The sequence below is a fragment of the Salmo salar genome, chromosome ssa03 (assembly GCF_905237065.1).
Source record: "Salmo salar chromosome ssa03, Ssal_v3.1, whole genome shotgun sequence".
Taxonomy (NCBI): domain Eukaryota; kingdom Metazoa; phylum Chordata; class Actinopteri; order Salmoniformes; family Salmonidae; genus Salmo; species Salmo salar.
The window spans coordinates 62,628,649-62,645,669 of NC_059444.1; the positions used below are offsets into that span (position 1 = coordinate 62,628,649).

The 17,021-nt window shown below is 43.1% G+C and overlaps 1 protein-coding gene across 1 annotated transcript; it reads left to right on the forward strand.

Annotated features, from left to right (window-relative positions):
* Positions 1 to 5,337: 5,337 nt before the first annotated feature.
* LOC106601153 (galanin receptor 2b) lies at positions 5,338 to 16,434 on the forward strand. Its single transcript, XM_014193113.2, has 3 exons — positions 5,338 to 5,498; positions 13,123 to 13,517; positions 15,280 to 16,434. Exons 2-3 carry the CDS (start codon positions 13,144 to 13,146, stop codon positions 16,031 to 16,033), a joined length of 1,128 nt encoding a protein of 375 aa, XP_014048588.1. The 5' UTR covers positions 5,338 to 5,498; positions 13,123 to 13,143; the 3' UTR covers positions 16,034 to 16,434.
* The last annotated feature ends 587 nt before the right edge of the window (positions 16,435 to 17,021 follow it).

Sequence of the window (17,021 nt, forward strand, 5' to 3'; positions counted from 1 at the left end):
ATACTCTCTGAAATCTCAAGAAGTACCACTTATGCCATTGCTATTGAAATTCAGTATGAACCTCCTAGAGTCGATGTCCACGCCCCACTGTGGAAATTGAATTAGCATAAACATCTATCAGTTTAAGCTAGAGATGTCAGATATGTTGCATTGGATGCGTCTCAATCCACCACATCTGACGATGTCGCACTTCCGCATCTGCGGTGAAAGGTGACAGAGCTAGAGCGGTGTTTGTCAGACCACGAGACATCCCGAAAATCTGTCTTCTCACAAAATCGTCTGTAGTGTCAGAACTGTTTGGCCTACAAACTATTCTGGAAAGGTGAAACTCTCACAAATACGTACACATCGGTTGTTTTCCTCTAGGACACCCAAAGGCCTCACAAGACTCCTCTGAAGGTCCCCAATACCATTTGAAAAAAATGAATGGAAGTACATGCAGTGCCTTTCGGAAAGTATTCAGACCCTTTGAGTATTCAGACCGCTTTTCCACATTTTGTTAAGTTGGAGCCTTATTCTAAAATGGATTAAATAAATAAAAACTCCTCAGAAATCTACACACAATACCCCATAATGAGAAAGTGAAAACAGTTTTTTAGAAATGTTTGCAAATGTTTTAAAACAAAAACTGAAATACCTTATTTACGTAAGTATTCAGACCCTTTGCTATGAGACTCAAAATTGAGCTCAGGTGCATCCTGTTTCCATTGATCATCCTTGAGATGTTTCAACAACTTGATTGGAGTCCATCTGTGGTAAATTAAATTGATTGGACATGATTTGGAATGGTACACATGTGTCTATTTAAGGTCCCACAGTTGACAGTGCATGTCAGAGCAAAAACCAAGCCATGAGGTCAAAGGAATTGTCCATAGAGCACCGAGACAGGATTGTGTCGAGGAACAGATCTGGGGAAGGGTATCAAAAATGGTAGAAGTTTGGAACCACCAAGACTCTTCCAAGAGCTGGCTGCCCGGCCAAACTGAGCAATCGGGGGAGAAAGGCCTTGGTCAGGGAGGTGACCAGGAACCTGATGGTCACTCTGACAGAACTCCAGAGTTCCTCTGTGGAGATGGGAGAACCTTCCAGAAGGACAACCATCTCTAAACCACTCCACCAATCAGGCCTTATGGTAGAGTAGCCAGACGGAAGCCACTCCTCAGTAAAAGGCACGACAGCCCACTTGGAGTTTGCCAAAAGGCACCTAAAGACTCTCAGACCATGAGAAACAAGATTCTCTGGTCTGATGAAACCAAGATTGAACTTTTTGGCCTGAATGCCAAGAGTCATGTCTGGAGGAAACGTGGCACCATCCCTACGGGGAAGCATGGGGGTGGCAGCGTAACGCTGTGGGGATGTTTTTCAGCGGCAGGGACTGGGAGACTAGTCAGGATCGAGGCATAGATGAACGGAACAAAGTACAGAGAGATCCTTGATGAAAACCTGCTTCAGAGCGCTCAGGACCTCAGACTTGGGTGAAGGTTCACCTTCCAACAGGACATCAACCCTAAGCACACAGCCAAGACAATGCAGGAGTGGCTTCGGGACAAGTCTCTGAATGTCCTTGAGCTGCCCAGCCAGAGCCGGACTTCAACCCGATCGAACATCTCTGGAGAGACCTGAAAATATCTGTGCAGCGACACTTCCCATCCAACCTAACAGAGCTTGAGAGGATCTGCAGAGAGGAATGGGAGAAACTCTCTAAATACAGGTGTGCCAAGCTTGTAGCATCCAACCCAAAAAGACTTGAGGCTGTAATCGCTGCCAAAGGTGCTTCAACAAAGTACTGAGTAAAGAGTCTGAATACTTATGTAAATGTGATATTTCAGTTTTAGATTTTTAATACATTTGCAAAAATGTCTAAAAACCTGTTTTTGCTTTGTCATTATGGGTACTGTGTGTAGGTTGATGAGGAAAATAAACAATATAATACATTTTAGAATAAGGCTGTAACGTAACAAAATGTGGAAAAAGTCAAGCTGTCTGAATACTTTCCGAATGCACTGATATGGAAAAAAAAATAAGGGATTAAATACATGTAAAAAAATGTAACAAATGTTTCCTGATTATTCTTATATCTCTCAGGTATAGGACAGGCACTTCAAGATCAAACTTCCTTTTGATATTTTAGGGGACTATCTGTTGTTCCATGTAGTGAATCTGTTTTTCAGTGTGCTTGTATGGGTTAATAGCAGTAAGGCCAAATAAAATGTTTTATCCCCCCCAAAAAACTCTATACTTCAAGGGTCTTAAAATTCTAAATCAAATAGAAAAATAATCCTTAAGGTGACCTTCTTAAAACAATTCCATATAGCTTACTGTAAGGTTAAATGAAATGTTTAATCAAATAATAGGTTTTTTGGGGATACTTCAAGGGGGTCTTAAAATTCAAAATCAAATAGCATAATTATCCTTGTATGACCTCCTTAAAACAATTCCATGCAGCTCAGTAGTAAATTGTTGAGCTAGATAACTAGCAGATTTACATCAACAATCAGCTGATAGCCCACCCTCTTTTCCCAATGTCAATCATGTCTTTAGGATGCACTGTAACTAGCTTGCATTTACGTACACACTCTTATCCAGAGCTGGAGCACGTCGACAGATTTTTCACCTAATCTGCTCAGGAGTTTGAACCATCAACCTTTCGATTACTGGCCCAACTCGCTTAACTGCTGGGCTACCTGCCAACTACTGCTAGGCTACCTCCCAACTACAGCTAGGCTACCTGCCAACTACCGCTAGGCTACCTGCCAGCTACCGCTAGGCTACCTGCCAACTACCGCTAGGCTACCTGCCAACTACCGCTAGGCTACCTGCCAACTACCGCTAGGCTACCTGCCAACTACCGCTAGGCTACCTGCCAACTACCGCTAGGCTACCTGTCACCTTCTTACAATTTGTGATTGTAAGAAGTGAGTGTGTGTTGTGTGTGTCAATTAGTGAGTGTGTGTTGTAGTAATAAATAGGCCTATGCAAAACATTTTTTAACATTTTTGGCCACAGAGGCAGTTAGTATGTTATGAATTTCGAGATATGAACTATGAATATCAACAACCAAAAAATCGAGCAAAGGGAGGAGGGGGAGAGGGGGAGGGATGCCTCTTGGGTGGCTTTTTTTCATTTTGAGCACCTGCCCCCTGAAAGGTCTGTGCACGGCTCTGGTAATACATTATGGTGTATTGTAACTGAGGACAGAAAGCTCCGGAGCGCTCAGACCAGGCATAAAGTGGTGCTAAGGTAATAAAAGGTCAATACTGTGAGCTTCATGTGAGTTTTCCTCTGAGGTTTGGCTTTCCTCATCTATCTCCTCACTGTAATCTCCCTGAAATTGTCTGGTTACTGCCTCCGTACGCATTGTATTCCCTAACCGTGCAGAATAAAATACAAAAATGTATCATAAAAAATCATAATGGTAGACTTTATTTTAAAATTATAATTTGCTAAAATGTTATTGCTTAGTAATTACAATACATTTGTTTCTTTGTGTCAGTTAATTATAATCCCAGCTAATTACCAATGAATTACTTGAAGGAAGCACCAGAAGGAGTATGCATTTTGACCTACACAATTCCCTAGTAAATACCAAGGACATACCAGCTGGAACAAAATGTCTTTAAAGGGCCATTGCAGTCAAAAACGTGATTTCCCTGTGTTATATACATAATTCCACACTATGAGGTTGGAATAATACTGTGAAATTGTGAAATTATAATAGCCTTTTAGTGTAAGAGCTGTTTTAAAAGACAGCCTGAAATTTCAGCCTGTTTTGGTGGGATGGAGTTTGAGTGCCTGGTGTAATCACCAGGCAGTAAATTATTAATAGACCAATAAGAAAGAGAGATCCAAACCTCTTTGCCAATAACAACTAGTTTTCAGTTTTCCCCTCCCCAGTCAGACCACTCCCAGACTGTCCTATCAAAAGTATTGCTTGAGAAATTGCTGTTTGCTAACCTTTGCTAAGAAGCTATATTTGTTTCTTTTTGACAATTTTAATTGAAAACAATCACAGTAAGGTACTTAATGGTTACCCAGAAATTCTTTCATATTGAGATATACTGTAAATGGCTGCATTGGACCGTTAAAGCAACTCTTGAGCACAGGGTATGCTCAAATATGCATAATTCACAGTATTTGTATGCAAGAGCATTAAGCCTCCTCAACTGGTTAAGAGGCTGCTTTGGGAGGTCAAGCATAATTCCTGTTCAGCTGAATAATTGCCCACTTAGATGTGCTGTTGTCATTATTACAAAAAAACTATAATACAATTGTTGTAATGCATAATAAGACACACCAAGCCAACTCTTTGTGATATTGAGCTGGTTGTGTGTGTTTCTCGTAGGCTACAAGGTGTGAGTAATTCATTACGTTTTCAAAATCTTGTTGGAAGTAAAAACAGAGCAAAATATTAGGAAGATTGGAGACTGAACTCTACAAACAGATGTATACATCTAAGGCTAATGTAATGGGTTATTTAGATTAAGAAAGGATTACTGAATATCAATATCATGTCACCCTAGATGTAAACACTCACAGGGCAGACAGACACGCATACATGCATTGACGAAAGCACACACATAAATGTATTTTAACAAATCATTGAAATGTAATATATGTGGATTAGAGACCCTGTTTCATTAGGGACTGCTTTATCAAGCTGCTGTATCTGGTCATCCAAAAGGGTTTAGTTTAGAAAAGCATAAAGCATAGCCATATTTCCTAACGTTGCAACTTGATCTCACAACCAAACAATTAATATATCACCCTTTTCTGAGTTCACAAGTTCAAAGCCCCTAAAGACAAGCACTCCCAACACATTAGTAAGAACAATCCAAGAGAGCTGTATTGAGCTACTGTTCCCAATAAGCTACCAGTCAAAGTTGCCATAATGATGCATTTATGGAAAACTTTGCACCACAATTAATAGCTGATGAGTTCCAGCCGTAGTGCCGTAGTCTGGGTCCAGCAGGGGTTTGACTGATTGACAATATTGCTTGAGGTTATTCCTTTATCCCACCAGCTGATAATAAATAGTGGTTGTTATGCCTTGCTCCAGTACGGACGGTAGTGTGTAAAACACAATGCACCTCTTCTGCAGTGAAGTGTGAACATTCAATTAAATGTGGAGGAGGAGCTTTTGTGAGAGGGGGAAAGGGAAGTGTGAGAGAGAGAGAGAGAGAGAGAGAGAGAGAAAGAGAGAGAGAGAGAGGGAGAGAGAGAGAGAGGGAGAGAGAGAGAGAGAGAGAGAGAGGGAGAGGAAGAGAGGGAGAGAGAGAGAGAGAGAGAGAGAGAGAGGGAGGGAGGGAGAGGAAGAGAGGGAGAGAGAGAGATCCAGGCAGAATATCAATGTGCAACGGAGGAGAGGGAGGAGAGAGAGAGCTCAGGCTATGGAGCAGATATTAGCATGAGCATCATTGTTTTTCTGTTGAGGGTAGCAGAACACAACAAACATAAACAGGACATTTGAACAACGGATATATCGTTTGCCAGTAATCCTGGTAAGTAAAGATCACCCTAAATACATCTACTTCTAATTTGCATGATGTGTCTACATTCATGCCCAAACACCTTCAAATATTTATAAAGCAATTCTTCTAAAGGTTTCACATGCATTTACCATGTACCATATTATGTTGTGAGGAGGTGCATAACAGCCGACCACTGGAATGTGTGATGCTAGATGGAAATGAACTACTCTTACTGTTGCAATGAGAATGTGCTTCAGAAGTTTGGTTACATGTTGTTTGTGTCTTCACGTTCATTTTGTTTAATTACATTTGTTCATTATAAACATATTTATTCCACTGATCTACACTCACCGGACAGTTTATTAGGTACACCCATCTGGTACCGGGTCGGACCCCCTTTGCCTCCAGAACAGCCTGAATTATTTGGGGAATTCTACAAGGTGTCAGAAACGTTCCACAGGGATGTTGGTCCATGCTGATTTGATAGCATCACACAGTTGCTGCAGATTGGCCAGTGGTACATTCATGCTGCGAACAGCCTTTTCCATCTCATCCCAAAGATGGTCTATTGGGTTGAACTCTGGGGACTGAGCAAGCCACTCAAGTAAACTGGACTCGCTGCCATGTTCCAAGCGACGTATTTCCACTCCTCAATTGTCCAGTGTTGGTGATCACATGTCCACTGGAGCTGCTTCTTCTTGTTTTTAGCTGAGTGGAATCCGGTGTGGTCGTCTGCTGCAATAGCCCATCCGTGACAAGGAAAAGCAGAAAATCGTATGTTTATTTTTTATATCCCGTCATTTTCCCTCCTCTTATTTTCCATCACTGCTGTAATTCCAAACAAAACCATCATTATGACTCAAGACGAGAGGCAAATTCTGCATCCTCTCCAACTGTTGGTTCACACAAGCTAAGGGATTAGCTCGATAGCTCTTCTAGCTCGTCCTCTCTGCCTGCCTCTCAGGCTGGCTGTCATGCTGCTCTTCCTGTCAGCCAGCTCCTGCTACTCAACAGACATCCCACTGCAAAACTCAAATGTATGTCAAGATTGTTTCCCCCTGAGAGTTCAGCTTGCTGAGGGTGAGGAGAGTCGGCTCTGACTCTTGACAACAGGAGTGATGAGACGCCTCTTGGAAATGGACTATAGACAGTAGCGGTAAAGCTAAAGTGGTAGGCTAGAGAGCATTGATTTAAATATCAGAACTACTTACTTATTGTCTCATACAACTCCACTGAGGATGCCTCAGAGTTTATTAAAAAAAAGAAAGTGTATTTCACATAACCGCCCTTCCTCTTTTGGTAATCAATCGTCCATTAGCCACAGAGGTATGTTGACAGTTTGCTTTTTCATTTTTATTCAAGGTCACATATTGGCAATATGTGAGGAACGGTGGGCGAAGGTAGTCTACTGATTACAAATGTGACGTTGTGTTAGGAAAATCTATGCTTTTATTATCGGATATATTCAATTTAATCCTGTTCTCCAAAAGCCTCATTTACATTAAAAAGGCACAATAATTTTTTTGGGGTATTTGATTATTGAAGATTTTAGGTATGTTTGTGACGTGTTTGGATGTGCTCATTCCACTATGTTTGCTTCTTTGTGTTTGTGTTCCCAGGTTGAGTCTGTGTTTGCTACTGTAATTGTCATCTCCCAGATATTCCAATTAGATTTAATATGGAGTCTGTAAGAGATTTAATAGGAGGTAGAAAGACAGTGTTTTTGAGAGAGACTGTTTCCCATTCCTATGAACCAGAAAACATTCAGTGAATGAGACAATTTAAAAGGGGTTTATTGTATGCTATGGTACTGCTCTAAGGCCTATAGGAGAAATATGTAAGAAGAGTCAACCATAGTAGTACAGCGCCCCTGGAGCAAATTAGGGCACATCGACAGATTTTTCACCTTGTCGGCTCAGGTATTCCAACCAGCAACCTTTCGGTTACTGGCCCAACGTGCTAACCGATAGGCTACGTCAAATACCTGACTTTCAGCTGATGTAATAATAATTTGACAGTGATTTGACAAAATATTACTTTTAAAGCTTTCATGATCCCTATATTAACCCAGAGATCAAGCCAATGGCATGCAATTTAAAAGGTGGGAAAGGCAGGATGCTGCACACTGACAAATCACCAGATGTACTTTAATATCACCCTTAACGCAGTATGACTTATGAATGATTTGGGAAGAATCTAAGTAGTTCGTTTTAAGACGATATGAATGTGCTATAAAGCCTTTACAGTTGTTGTTATTTTAAAGTGTGACTTGAATCCTCTGTCACAAATACGTAAAACTGTAATAACAATAATGTCATATCAGATCAATCATACGCAATCATGACAGCAGATGTTAGCTTGGCAACCAACTTAGCAGTCATGTCACAAACCTAATAGGATCCCTAGCCAATTAGTTGGCCGAAACAATACTCTCTGTCATGGCAATTTAAAGTTGGTTACAACAGCTGTTGTTTTGACATCTGACTTGTCATGTTCATGGTACGGTAGAGATCAGTCAGTCCTGTGCTGGATCAAGTCCAGTTTGGTTATGAGGAGTGATGGGTCTGGTGTAGGCTGATAGAGATCTATGAGGTGGAAGTATATGGCTGTCACGTCCTGACCATAGAAAGATGTTATTCTCTATGGTAGAGTCGGTCAGGGCGTGACAGGGTTTTTCTCTCTCTATGTTTTCTATTTCTGTGTTCAGTTTCTAGTTTTGTATTTCTATGTTGGGGTTTTGTTTGGGATGATTTCCACATAGAGGCAGCTGGTCCTCGTTGTCTCTAATTGGAGATCATACTTAACTAGGGTTTTTTTTTCCACCTGGGTTTGTGGGAGATTATCTTTGAGTCAGTGTATGTTTCACCTCTGCGTCACGGTTTGTTGTTTTTGTCATTCAGTTTATTTATGTATTGCATAGTTTCACAGTGTAAATAAAATGTGGAACGACACACACGCTGCACTTTGGTCTGCTTCTCTTTACGACAACCGTGACAGAATCTCCCACCACCAAAGGACCAAGCAGCGTGGTCAGCAGGACAAATGGACTTGGGAGGAGATATTGGACGGGAAAGGACCCTGGAGGCAGGCTGGGGAGTATCGCCGTCCTAAAGAGGAAATTGAGGCAGGGAGAGCGGAGCGGCGACACTACGAGGCACTAAACCAACCACGAGGCAAGTGCGGGGGGCACACGGGGAGATTGGCAGAGTCAGGTTGGAGACCTGAGCCAACTCCCCGTGCTTACCGTGGGGAGCGAGTGACGAAGCAAGCACCCTGTTATGCGGTAATGCGCACTGTGTCACCAGTGCGCATTCACAGGCCGGTGCGATCTGTGCCCACGCCCCGCATTTGTCGAGCTAGGTTGAGCATCCAACCAAAACGGGTTGTGCCAGCTCTACGCTCGATCTCCAGTGCGCCTCCACGGCCCAGTATATCCTGTGCCTGCCCCACGTACCCGGCCTCCAGTGAGTCTATTCAGCCTGGTACGCTCTGTGCCTGCGCCTCGCACTTGCCCTGAGGTGCGTGTTACCAGTCTGGTGCCACCTGTGCCACCCCCACTCATCAGGCCTCCAGTGCACCTGCCCAGTCCGGGGTGTCCTGTTCCTGCTCCCCGCACTCACCCTGAGGTGCATGTTACTAGTCTGGCGCCACCTGTGCCAGCCCCACGCATCAGTCCTCCAGTGCGCATTCCCAGTCCAGAGCTTCCAGCGACAGTTCCCAGTCCAGAGCTTCCGGCGACAGTTCCCAGTCCAGAGCTTCCGGCGACAGTTCCCAGTCCGGAGCTTCTGGCGACAGTTCCCAGTCCGGAGCTTCCGGCGACGTTTTACAGTCCGGAACCTCCTGAGACGGCCCACAGTCCGGAACCTCCTGAGACGGCCCACAGTCCGGAACCTCCTGAGACGGCCCACAGTCCGGAACCTCCTGAGACGTTCCCCAGTCCGGACCCTCCAGTGACTTTCCGCAGTCCGGACCCTCCTGTGGCCCAGAGTCTCCGGCGGCGGCCTGTGGCCCAGAGTCTCCGGCGGCGGCCTGTGGCCCAGAGTCTCCGGCGGCGGCCTGTGGCCCAGAGTCTCCGGCGGCGGCCAGTGGCCCAGAGTCTCCGGCGGCGGCCTGCGGCCCAGAGTCTCCGGCGGCGGCGATGATCCGCGGTCCGGTGGCACAGAAGCAGAGGGATCAGCGGGCGGAGCGGGGGTTATGCCCTGATCCGGAGCCGCCTCCTCTGTGGGAGGATCCGCGGGATGGGAAGGTTATGTGTACTGCACCAGAGCCGCCATAGACAATAGTTACCCACCCTGCCCTCCCTTTTCTTTTTTTTTGGGGGGGGGGAGATTTGTTGTTTTGTTTATGTGCGGTCAGAGTCCGCACCTTTGGGGAGGGGGGGGGGTACTGTCACGTCCTGACCATAGAAATATGTTATTTTCTATGGTAGAGAAGGTCAGGGCGTGACCGTTTTTTTTCTCTCTGTTTTCTATTTCTATGTTCAGGTTCTAGTTTTGTATTTCTATGTTGGGGTTTTGTTTGGGATGATCTCCAATTAGAGGCAGCTGGTCCTCGTTGTCTCTAATTGGAGATCATACTTAAGTAGGGTTTTTTTCCACCTGGGTTTGTGGGAGATTATCTTTGAATCAGTGTATGTTTCACCTCTGCATCACAGTTTGTTTTTGTCATTCAGTTTATTTATGTATTGCATAGTTTCACAGTGTAAATAAAATGTGGAACGACACACACGCTGCACTTTGGTCCGCTTCTCCTTACGACAACCGTGACAATGGCGGTACAGCTCTGCTTTGAGAAATGTTTGTTTTTTAAGAGCTGTCAAATTTATGCTAGACAAGTACCATCCAAGCCAACAGATATATTGTAACCTATTTTTCCTGTGGTTTAATGGTATAACTGATAACAAATCTCTAATAACAAGTAGGTTTTGGACATCAGTGGAGGTAGAGAAAACTAGCTTAACTGAACCATTCACAATAACTGCAAAATCTACAACACCATCAATGTTTTACTCCTTTTATGATAGATCCCGATAGTGATATACTATATTTCAGAGAAAAAAAATATGAATTACAGTGGGTGAAATGGTGGATTGCACAAGCAGCTTCTGCTGTATTTTGGAGGATGAGCCATACTTTGTCCAGAGTGGCACTTACAGCAAGTGCCAATTTACCAACACTCATCGTTGGTCCAACATGAACATTGAACAGGAAAAATAGAGTGAGAATGGTCCAATGATGTCAGTATGCATGGTCCTCATGTATAGACTGATTTAATATCTGCATGCTGTTAGGAAGTACAGTATGTATTTTTATTTATAGTTTAGTTCACAAATAAGATAACGACTGTAGATCCAAACAAGCCTCTACTGTATAGGCCTACATTAAGCTTTCATACAGTACAATGTAATCACTCTCATAGTAACAAATCCATTTCTGCATCATCTGTCATGGTTTCATCTGAATCTGCATGTTATGAATCCCTTTGGCCCTGCAGTCTAGGGGGGATGGAAACGAGACCCGTAACATAACTCATGCAAATTATAACAGTGAAAAAGTAACAGTGAGAACAAATAACCACAGACAACTTAAATCTACAGTCAAACACTAATGGTTTATTGTTAAACACACGGTAAAGGGGGGCAGGAAAAGGGGCTGAGCTGGACCCAAGAAAATAAACAAATATCCAAAAACCCCTAAGCAAGTCTACCTGCTTCAATAACCGCTAGCTAACTAACCAATAAAATACAGTGGGTGGTACGCCCAGTTCTAACTAGGGTACTTAGACAAAGTATTCCTACGGGTAATGTATGCCCATGGGCAACTTGTCTTGTTACCCCCTTTTCCCACCAACAAACACACAGTCATGTACCACAACAATACAATACTCACAGGATAACGGACAAAGTGACATGTAGGTGCAAAAACAAAAGAGAGATTAATCGAGAGAGATCGAGAGAGAGAGAGAGAGAGAGAGAGAGAGAGAGAGAGATGGGGACACAGAGAGATTGAATGACAGACAGATTGAGCTCTTGAGAAAACAACTGACGGGGTTTTTAAACCAAGAGAAAGGGGATGTGATTGGAAACAGGAGGAGGTGTGTCTTCAGATTGATGACTGATTGGGGAATGATGATTGCCACCTGTGAGGAGGGGAGAAGGAGAGAGAAGAAATACACACACACAGGATACATACACAGCATTTAAATAATATTAGTGATTGTGTGTGTGTCATGTCCTTTCAACCATTTCCATTAAAATGTGGGCATCATTGAAACGTTATTGAGGCACACTCCAAAGCCATTGTGCTGGCAGGCCTACTGTAATCAGATGTGATCTGATATGCTGATTTCATCAGTATGTAAAACTTGTTTCCCAAACTCGTTTTGTTTTTTTGCCCTAGCACTATACAGCAGATTCAAATAATCAAAGCTTAATGATGACTTGATTATATCAGCTGTGTAGTGCTAGGGCAAAAAACTAAACGTGCACCCCTTGGGGTCCCCAGGACCGAGTTTGGGAAACTCTAAGTAAAACAATGACATCCCTGCGGATTTTGAAGTAAGCACTCCCAAAGATTTCTTGATTTACTTATTTCTATGCACATGATTTATTGAGACTTGTCTATCTTCTACCATGTCTACCAACATCTCTCCCTACTCAATTTTTACTAGACCTTGCTGCTGGTATGGCTTAGCAGCAAATGGATGTGTGCATCTTCATGCCATGCAAGATGCTAACCAGGTCACTTTGGGTGGGAAGGCTACAGAAAAGACACAAGTGGAGTGGACAGATCCCTTGGGTAGTCTGAGCATGCACCGGATCCCTGTTATGAAAATACATGGTTGTCTTTTGTTTTCTTCTCCGCAGCTCTGGTGATTGTTGACGTGGAAGAAAAAGCATTTCACCTTTTCCCATCCAATCGCCTGTTAGCACAAGACCCTGATGACAATAGAGCTGGAGGGTTTCTCACACTGTGTACTGCATGCTGTGTTCTGTGTTGACTGATAGATTCCCTTTCCCATATCTAGTGAAGCATTAGATTAGCTATCATACTTGCTATGGGTAGTGTTGTATATTGGAAGGAATTCTATCGGGTCGGCTTTGGTCTCACAATTCTTTCATCAGTCCCAGTGAAACGAGCATCAAACTATTGTGCATTATTCATTTGAAAATACCATGAAAGCATAATCTGTTAGCTTTTCTGAACACCAGCCTTTGATTTCAGAACAATTTTATCTCACAATTGCTGTGGAACCATCAATAATTTCTGCAACGTCACTGTGATTAGAGCATTACTAGGGTGACTTATTATTACACCTATTAGGAGTACATTTTTATCCTCACAGTTGGAACACAATCCACCATTATTGTAAAATAAAACATCCAAAAGGAAATAGTTGCGCAAATTTGCGCAATGTAGGGATTCAGGACATGAGACATTATAGAAATTGTAGTGTCATGAGAACCAGAAATATTTAACGAACTTTCCTCCCTATCCTCGTGGTTTGAACATTTGAATTAATTGGTTTTAAAACATTTATGAATCCATACGTTCAACAAGGATCCGTCTTGTGTTCCCTAAAGTCCCTGTAGCCCCATTGCAGTCATAATTCAGCAGCATTAAACACATCATGTACTTCTCTCATTCTCTTCCAGAACTTCTAAAGTACTCCCAAAATGTCAGATCTGGAAGACTTCAGCAAAACAGCAGGGCACTGGAACACATCGGACAGCTACCAGCTGAATCCCACCAGTGTGATCGTGCCCGTGGTGTTCTCGCTCATATTCCTGCTGGGGACCATTGGGAACAGTCTGGTCCTGGCCGTCCTCCTCCGCAGCGGCCAGGTGGGATACAACACCACCAACCTGTTCATCCTCAACCTCAGCGTGGCCGACTTCTTCTTCATCATCTTCTGCGTGCCTTTCCAAGCCACCATCTACTCCCTGGAGGGCTGGGTGTTCGGCTCCTTCATGTGCAAGGTGGTCCACTTCTTCATCAACCTCACCATGTACGCCAGCAGCTTCACGCTTGCCGCCGTCTCGGTCGACAGGTATGTACGCTGTAGCTCTTGTTCGCTAATGTCTCATTTTACGTTAAAATGTCAAAACATTGAAATACTCTATACAAAAGTTTCTACATGTATACAAATTCCATAAGAAGATCTTTATTCTAATTTTGGGTTAAGTGCTTCTTTATGGCTCATAACGAGGAGCTGATAGGAATAGACTTAATTTGTGAAATATTTTGTCATTTTTATTCGGCTGAGTTCTAACCGAAAGCACAGAGACATAACCTGTGCAGCATCTCTAAAGGTCGATGCCAATTAAAGTACAGAGTTCTATTGCCAAGGTCACTATTTCCCTCACCTCATTAAAGCCCAGCACACTTCCTCTCTATTCAAGCGCCCAATGCTCTCTCTACAGAAGAGGCTGGACGCTCATTTAGCAAAGCACACGGCAGTAACATATACTGTAGTCATCCATTGGTCATTATTACAAAACAGCCTTGACATTTTCACAGAGCATAGGGAGATAGGAAGAATGTTAATCAGGCATTTATTTTTTGGCAACCCTGTTGGTCATGTTAATTGAAACCTAGTATTCATGTGATCAAGGGAAGGGCATTTTATCTGTATTAAAATGTGGAAATGAAAGAGTAGGTCTTGACCTGAAATTGAGGCTGAATCTGTGATTGAGTACAGTAAAAGACCACTAATGTGTTATCCCTACATGAAATTGACATATTCTTCTTTCCTGCATAAGTGGATGCCTTTTATTCTGCAGGGCCGTCGCTATGCTCAGCCCAGTGAAAATAGCTGGTCTTTTTTTTCACTACATTAAATAAGGGAGCAGAAACCCTGGTGTTGTTTACCTTTTGGAGGGGGACATTCATTTGATAGATGTCCTCTATGTGAAAAATGAGCATCCACTCAGGCTACAGCTGAGACCTAGAATACCCAGCAGCAATTATTTCACTGCCAGGTTGGGATGAACAATATACACACACACTGATTGCCCTTTCATGAGTTCCATTTGCAGCACCAATGTGCCGCTTTTCTATTAAACCCCAGAAGTAAGCGCTCATAATATTTGTATGTCTTTGTGCAAGCAACACAACAGTAAAAACAATTAATTCCATTTAGAAGGTGGAGTATAATGAAATCCCAGTTGACTTGCAATTACACATATAAAACAAACAATATACAATGAGTGTACAAAACATTAGGAACACCTGCTCTTTCCATGAGACTGACCAGGTGAATCCAGGTGAAAGCTATGATCCCTTATTGACGTCACCTGTTAATGCCACTTCAATCAGTGTAGATGTAAGGGAGGAGACAGGTTAAAGAAGGATTTTTAAGCCTAGAGACAATTGAGACGTGTATTGTGTATGTGTGCCATTCAGAGGATGAATGGGCAAGACAAAATATTTAAGTGCCTTCGAATGGGGTATGGTAGTATGTGCCAGGTGCAACAGTTTGTGTCAAGAACTGCAATGCTGCTGGGTTTTTCATGCACAACAGTTTCCCGTGTGTATCAAGAATGGGCCATCACCCAAAGGACATCTAGCCAACTTGACACAACTGTGGGGAGGATTGGAGTCAACACGGGCCAGCATCCCTTTGGAACGCTTTCGAAACCTTGTAGAGTCCATGGCCCGACGAATTGAGGTTATTCTGAGGGCAAAAGGGTGGGTGGGGTAAAACTCAATATTAGGAAGGTGTTACTTAATGTTTTGTACACTCAGTGTATATTGATTCATGGCATTATGTTTTAATGGAATATGGAACTAAGTCTTTCTGTTTGGTCTAGGTATCTGGCCATTCGCTACCCTCTTCGCTCTAGAGAGTTGAGAACGCCCTGTAATGCTGTGGTTGCCATGGTAGTCATCTGGGGACTATCATTGATCTTCGCAGGACCGTATTTGAGCTACTACGACCTCATAGATTACGCCAACAGTAACGTTTGTGTTCCAGGTTGGGAGGAGTACAACCGCAAGGTGCTGGACACGTGCACCTTTGTGTTTGGTTATGTGATCCCTGTGCTCATCGTGAGCCTGTCCTACACCAGAACCATCAAGTACCTGTGGACTGCTGTGGACCCTCTGGACGGGATGTCAGAGTCCAAGAGGGCTAAGCGCAAAGTCACCAAAATGATCATCATCGTCACAGTGCTCTTCTGCATATGCTGGCTGCCCTATCATGTGGTGATCCTATGCTATCTGTATGGAGACTTCCCCTTCAACCAGACCACATACGCATTCAGGATCCTCTCTCACTGCATGGCCTACGCCAACTCCTGCCTCAACCCCATTGTGTACGCCTTGGTGTCCAAGCACTTTCGCAAAGGCTTCAAGAAGGTGTTCAGCTGCATTCTCAGTAAGAACGGCAGGAACAAAGTGCATGTAGTACATGTAGCCAACACTGTGCCTGGGTTCCAGGCGGGGTCCACAGAAGTGTCACAAATGAATGAGGACAATGTACGACAAAATGACTGTGAGATGAGTAGCCGGCCCATCGCCGAGCCGAGGGAAGCAACTATAAGCCATTTCCAGAAACAGCCTTGAATGATGAGGCCTATGGAAAAGAACTGTGCAGATTTCCTTATCACAAAGACTTTGTATTCCAACCTCAAAGGGAAGCTCAATGATGACAGTATCTCGGTTTTTGAGATGGTGACAAATGGGAATTTGATGAGAGGGTAAAGAGAGCATGATCCTTAAAAAAACAAACATGAGAATGGTTCAAAAATAGAATTATAAATTAGAATACTAGTCATTTAATTTATGGGTTGCACCTATGTTTCATCACAATATTGGTTTGAATATTTGTTTTAGAACTGATGCTGACTGAGCATTCTACTCTGTGCGTTATCAATGAGCGCTGAGGAAGATATCATCAAGTCCATTAGAAAATAAAGGAAAGCCGCACACTCTAAGAGCTCAGATGCAAAAATGTAATAACCAACGTTTCGACAGCGAAGCTGTCTTCATCAGGGTATCATCACAAACACTGCGAGATGAGTCATTTATATAGTGTCAAGACACACAGGTGTTTGTAATCATGGCCAAGTATGGCCTAATATCATTGGTTAACTCATATTTAAAAAAATGGCATACAAAGAACATACAAAAAGACAAACAAATGGATAGCATACAATCATAGCATTTGTAGTCTAAAATGTATCTAACAAACAAGTACAATGGCAAAATCACAATAATCACAAGAATGGCTTCAGATCAAAGTCTACATTGAGACCGAAGGGAGCAAGGGTCTTTAAATTAAAGATCCAGGCAGCCTCTCGTTTTAACAATAAATTATCAAGGTCGCCCCCTCTCCTCGGGAGGGTGACATGTTCAATGCCAATATAACGCAGAGACGAAATCGAATGGTTTGCCTCCAAAAAGTGGGCCGCAACTGGGTAAGTCAAGTTTTTGCACCTAATGGTGCTACGGTGCTCTGAGATACGTACTTTTAATTCACGCTTTGTTTTACCCACATAATTTTTACCACAGGGACAAGTTATAAGATAAATAACTGCCTTAGTGGAACACG

Coding starts and splice junctions, on each gene's coding strand:
- LOC106601153 (XM_014193113.2), top strand. CDS start 13,144: ATGTCAGATCTGGAAGACTTCAGCAAAACAGCAGGGCACTGGAACACA. Junction 13,518..15,279: donor GCCGCCGTCTCGGTCGACAG/GTATGTACGCTG, acceptor TGTTTGGTCTAG/GTATCTGGCCATTCGCTACC.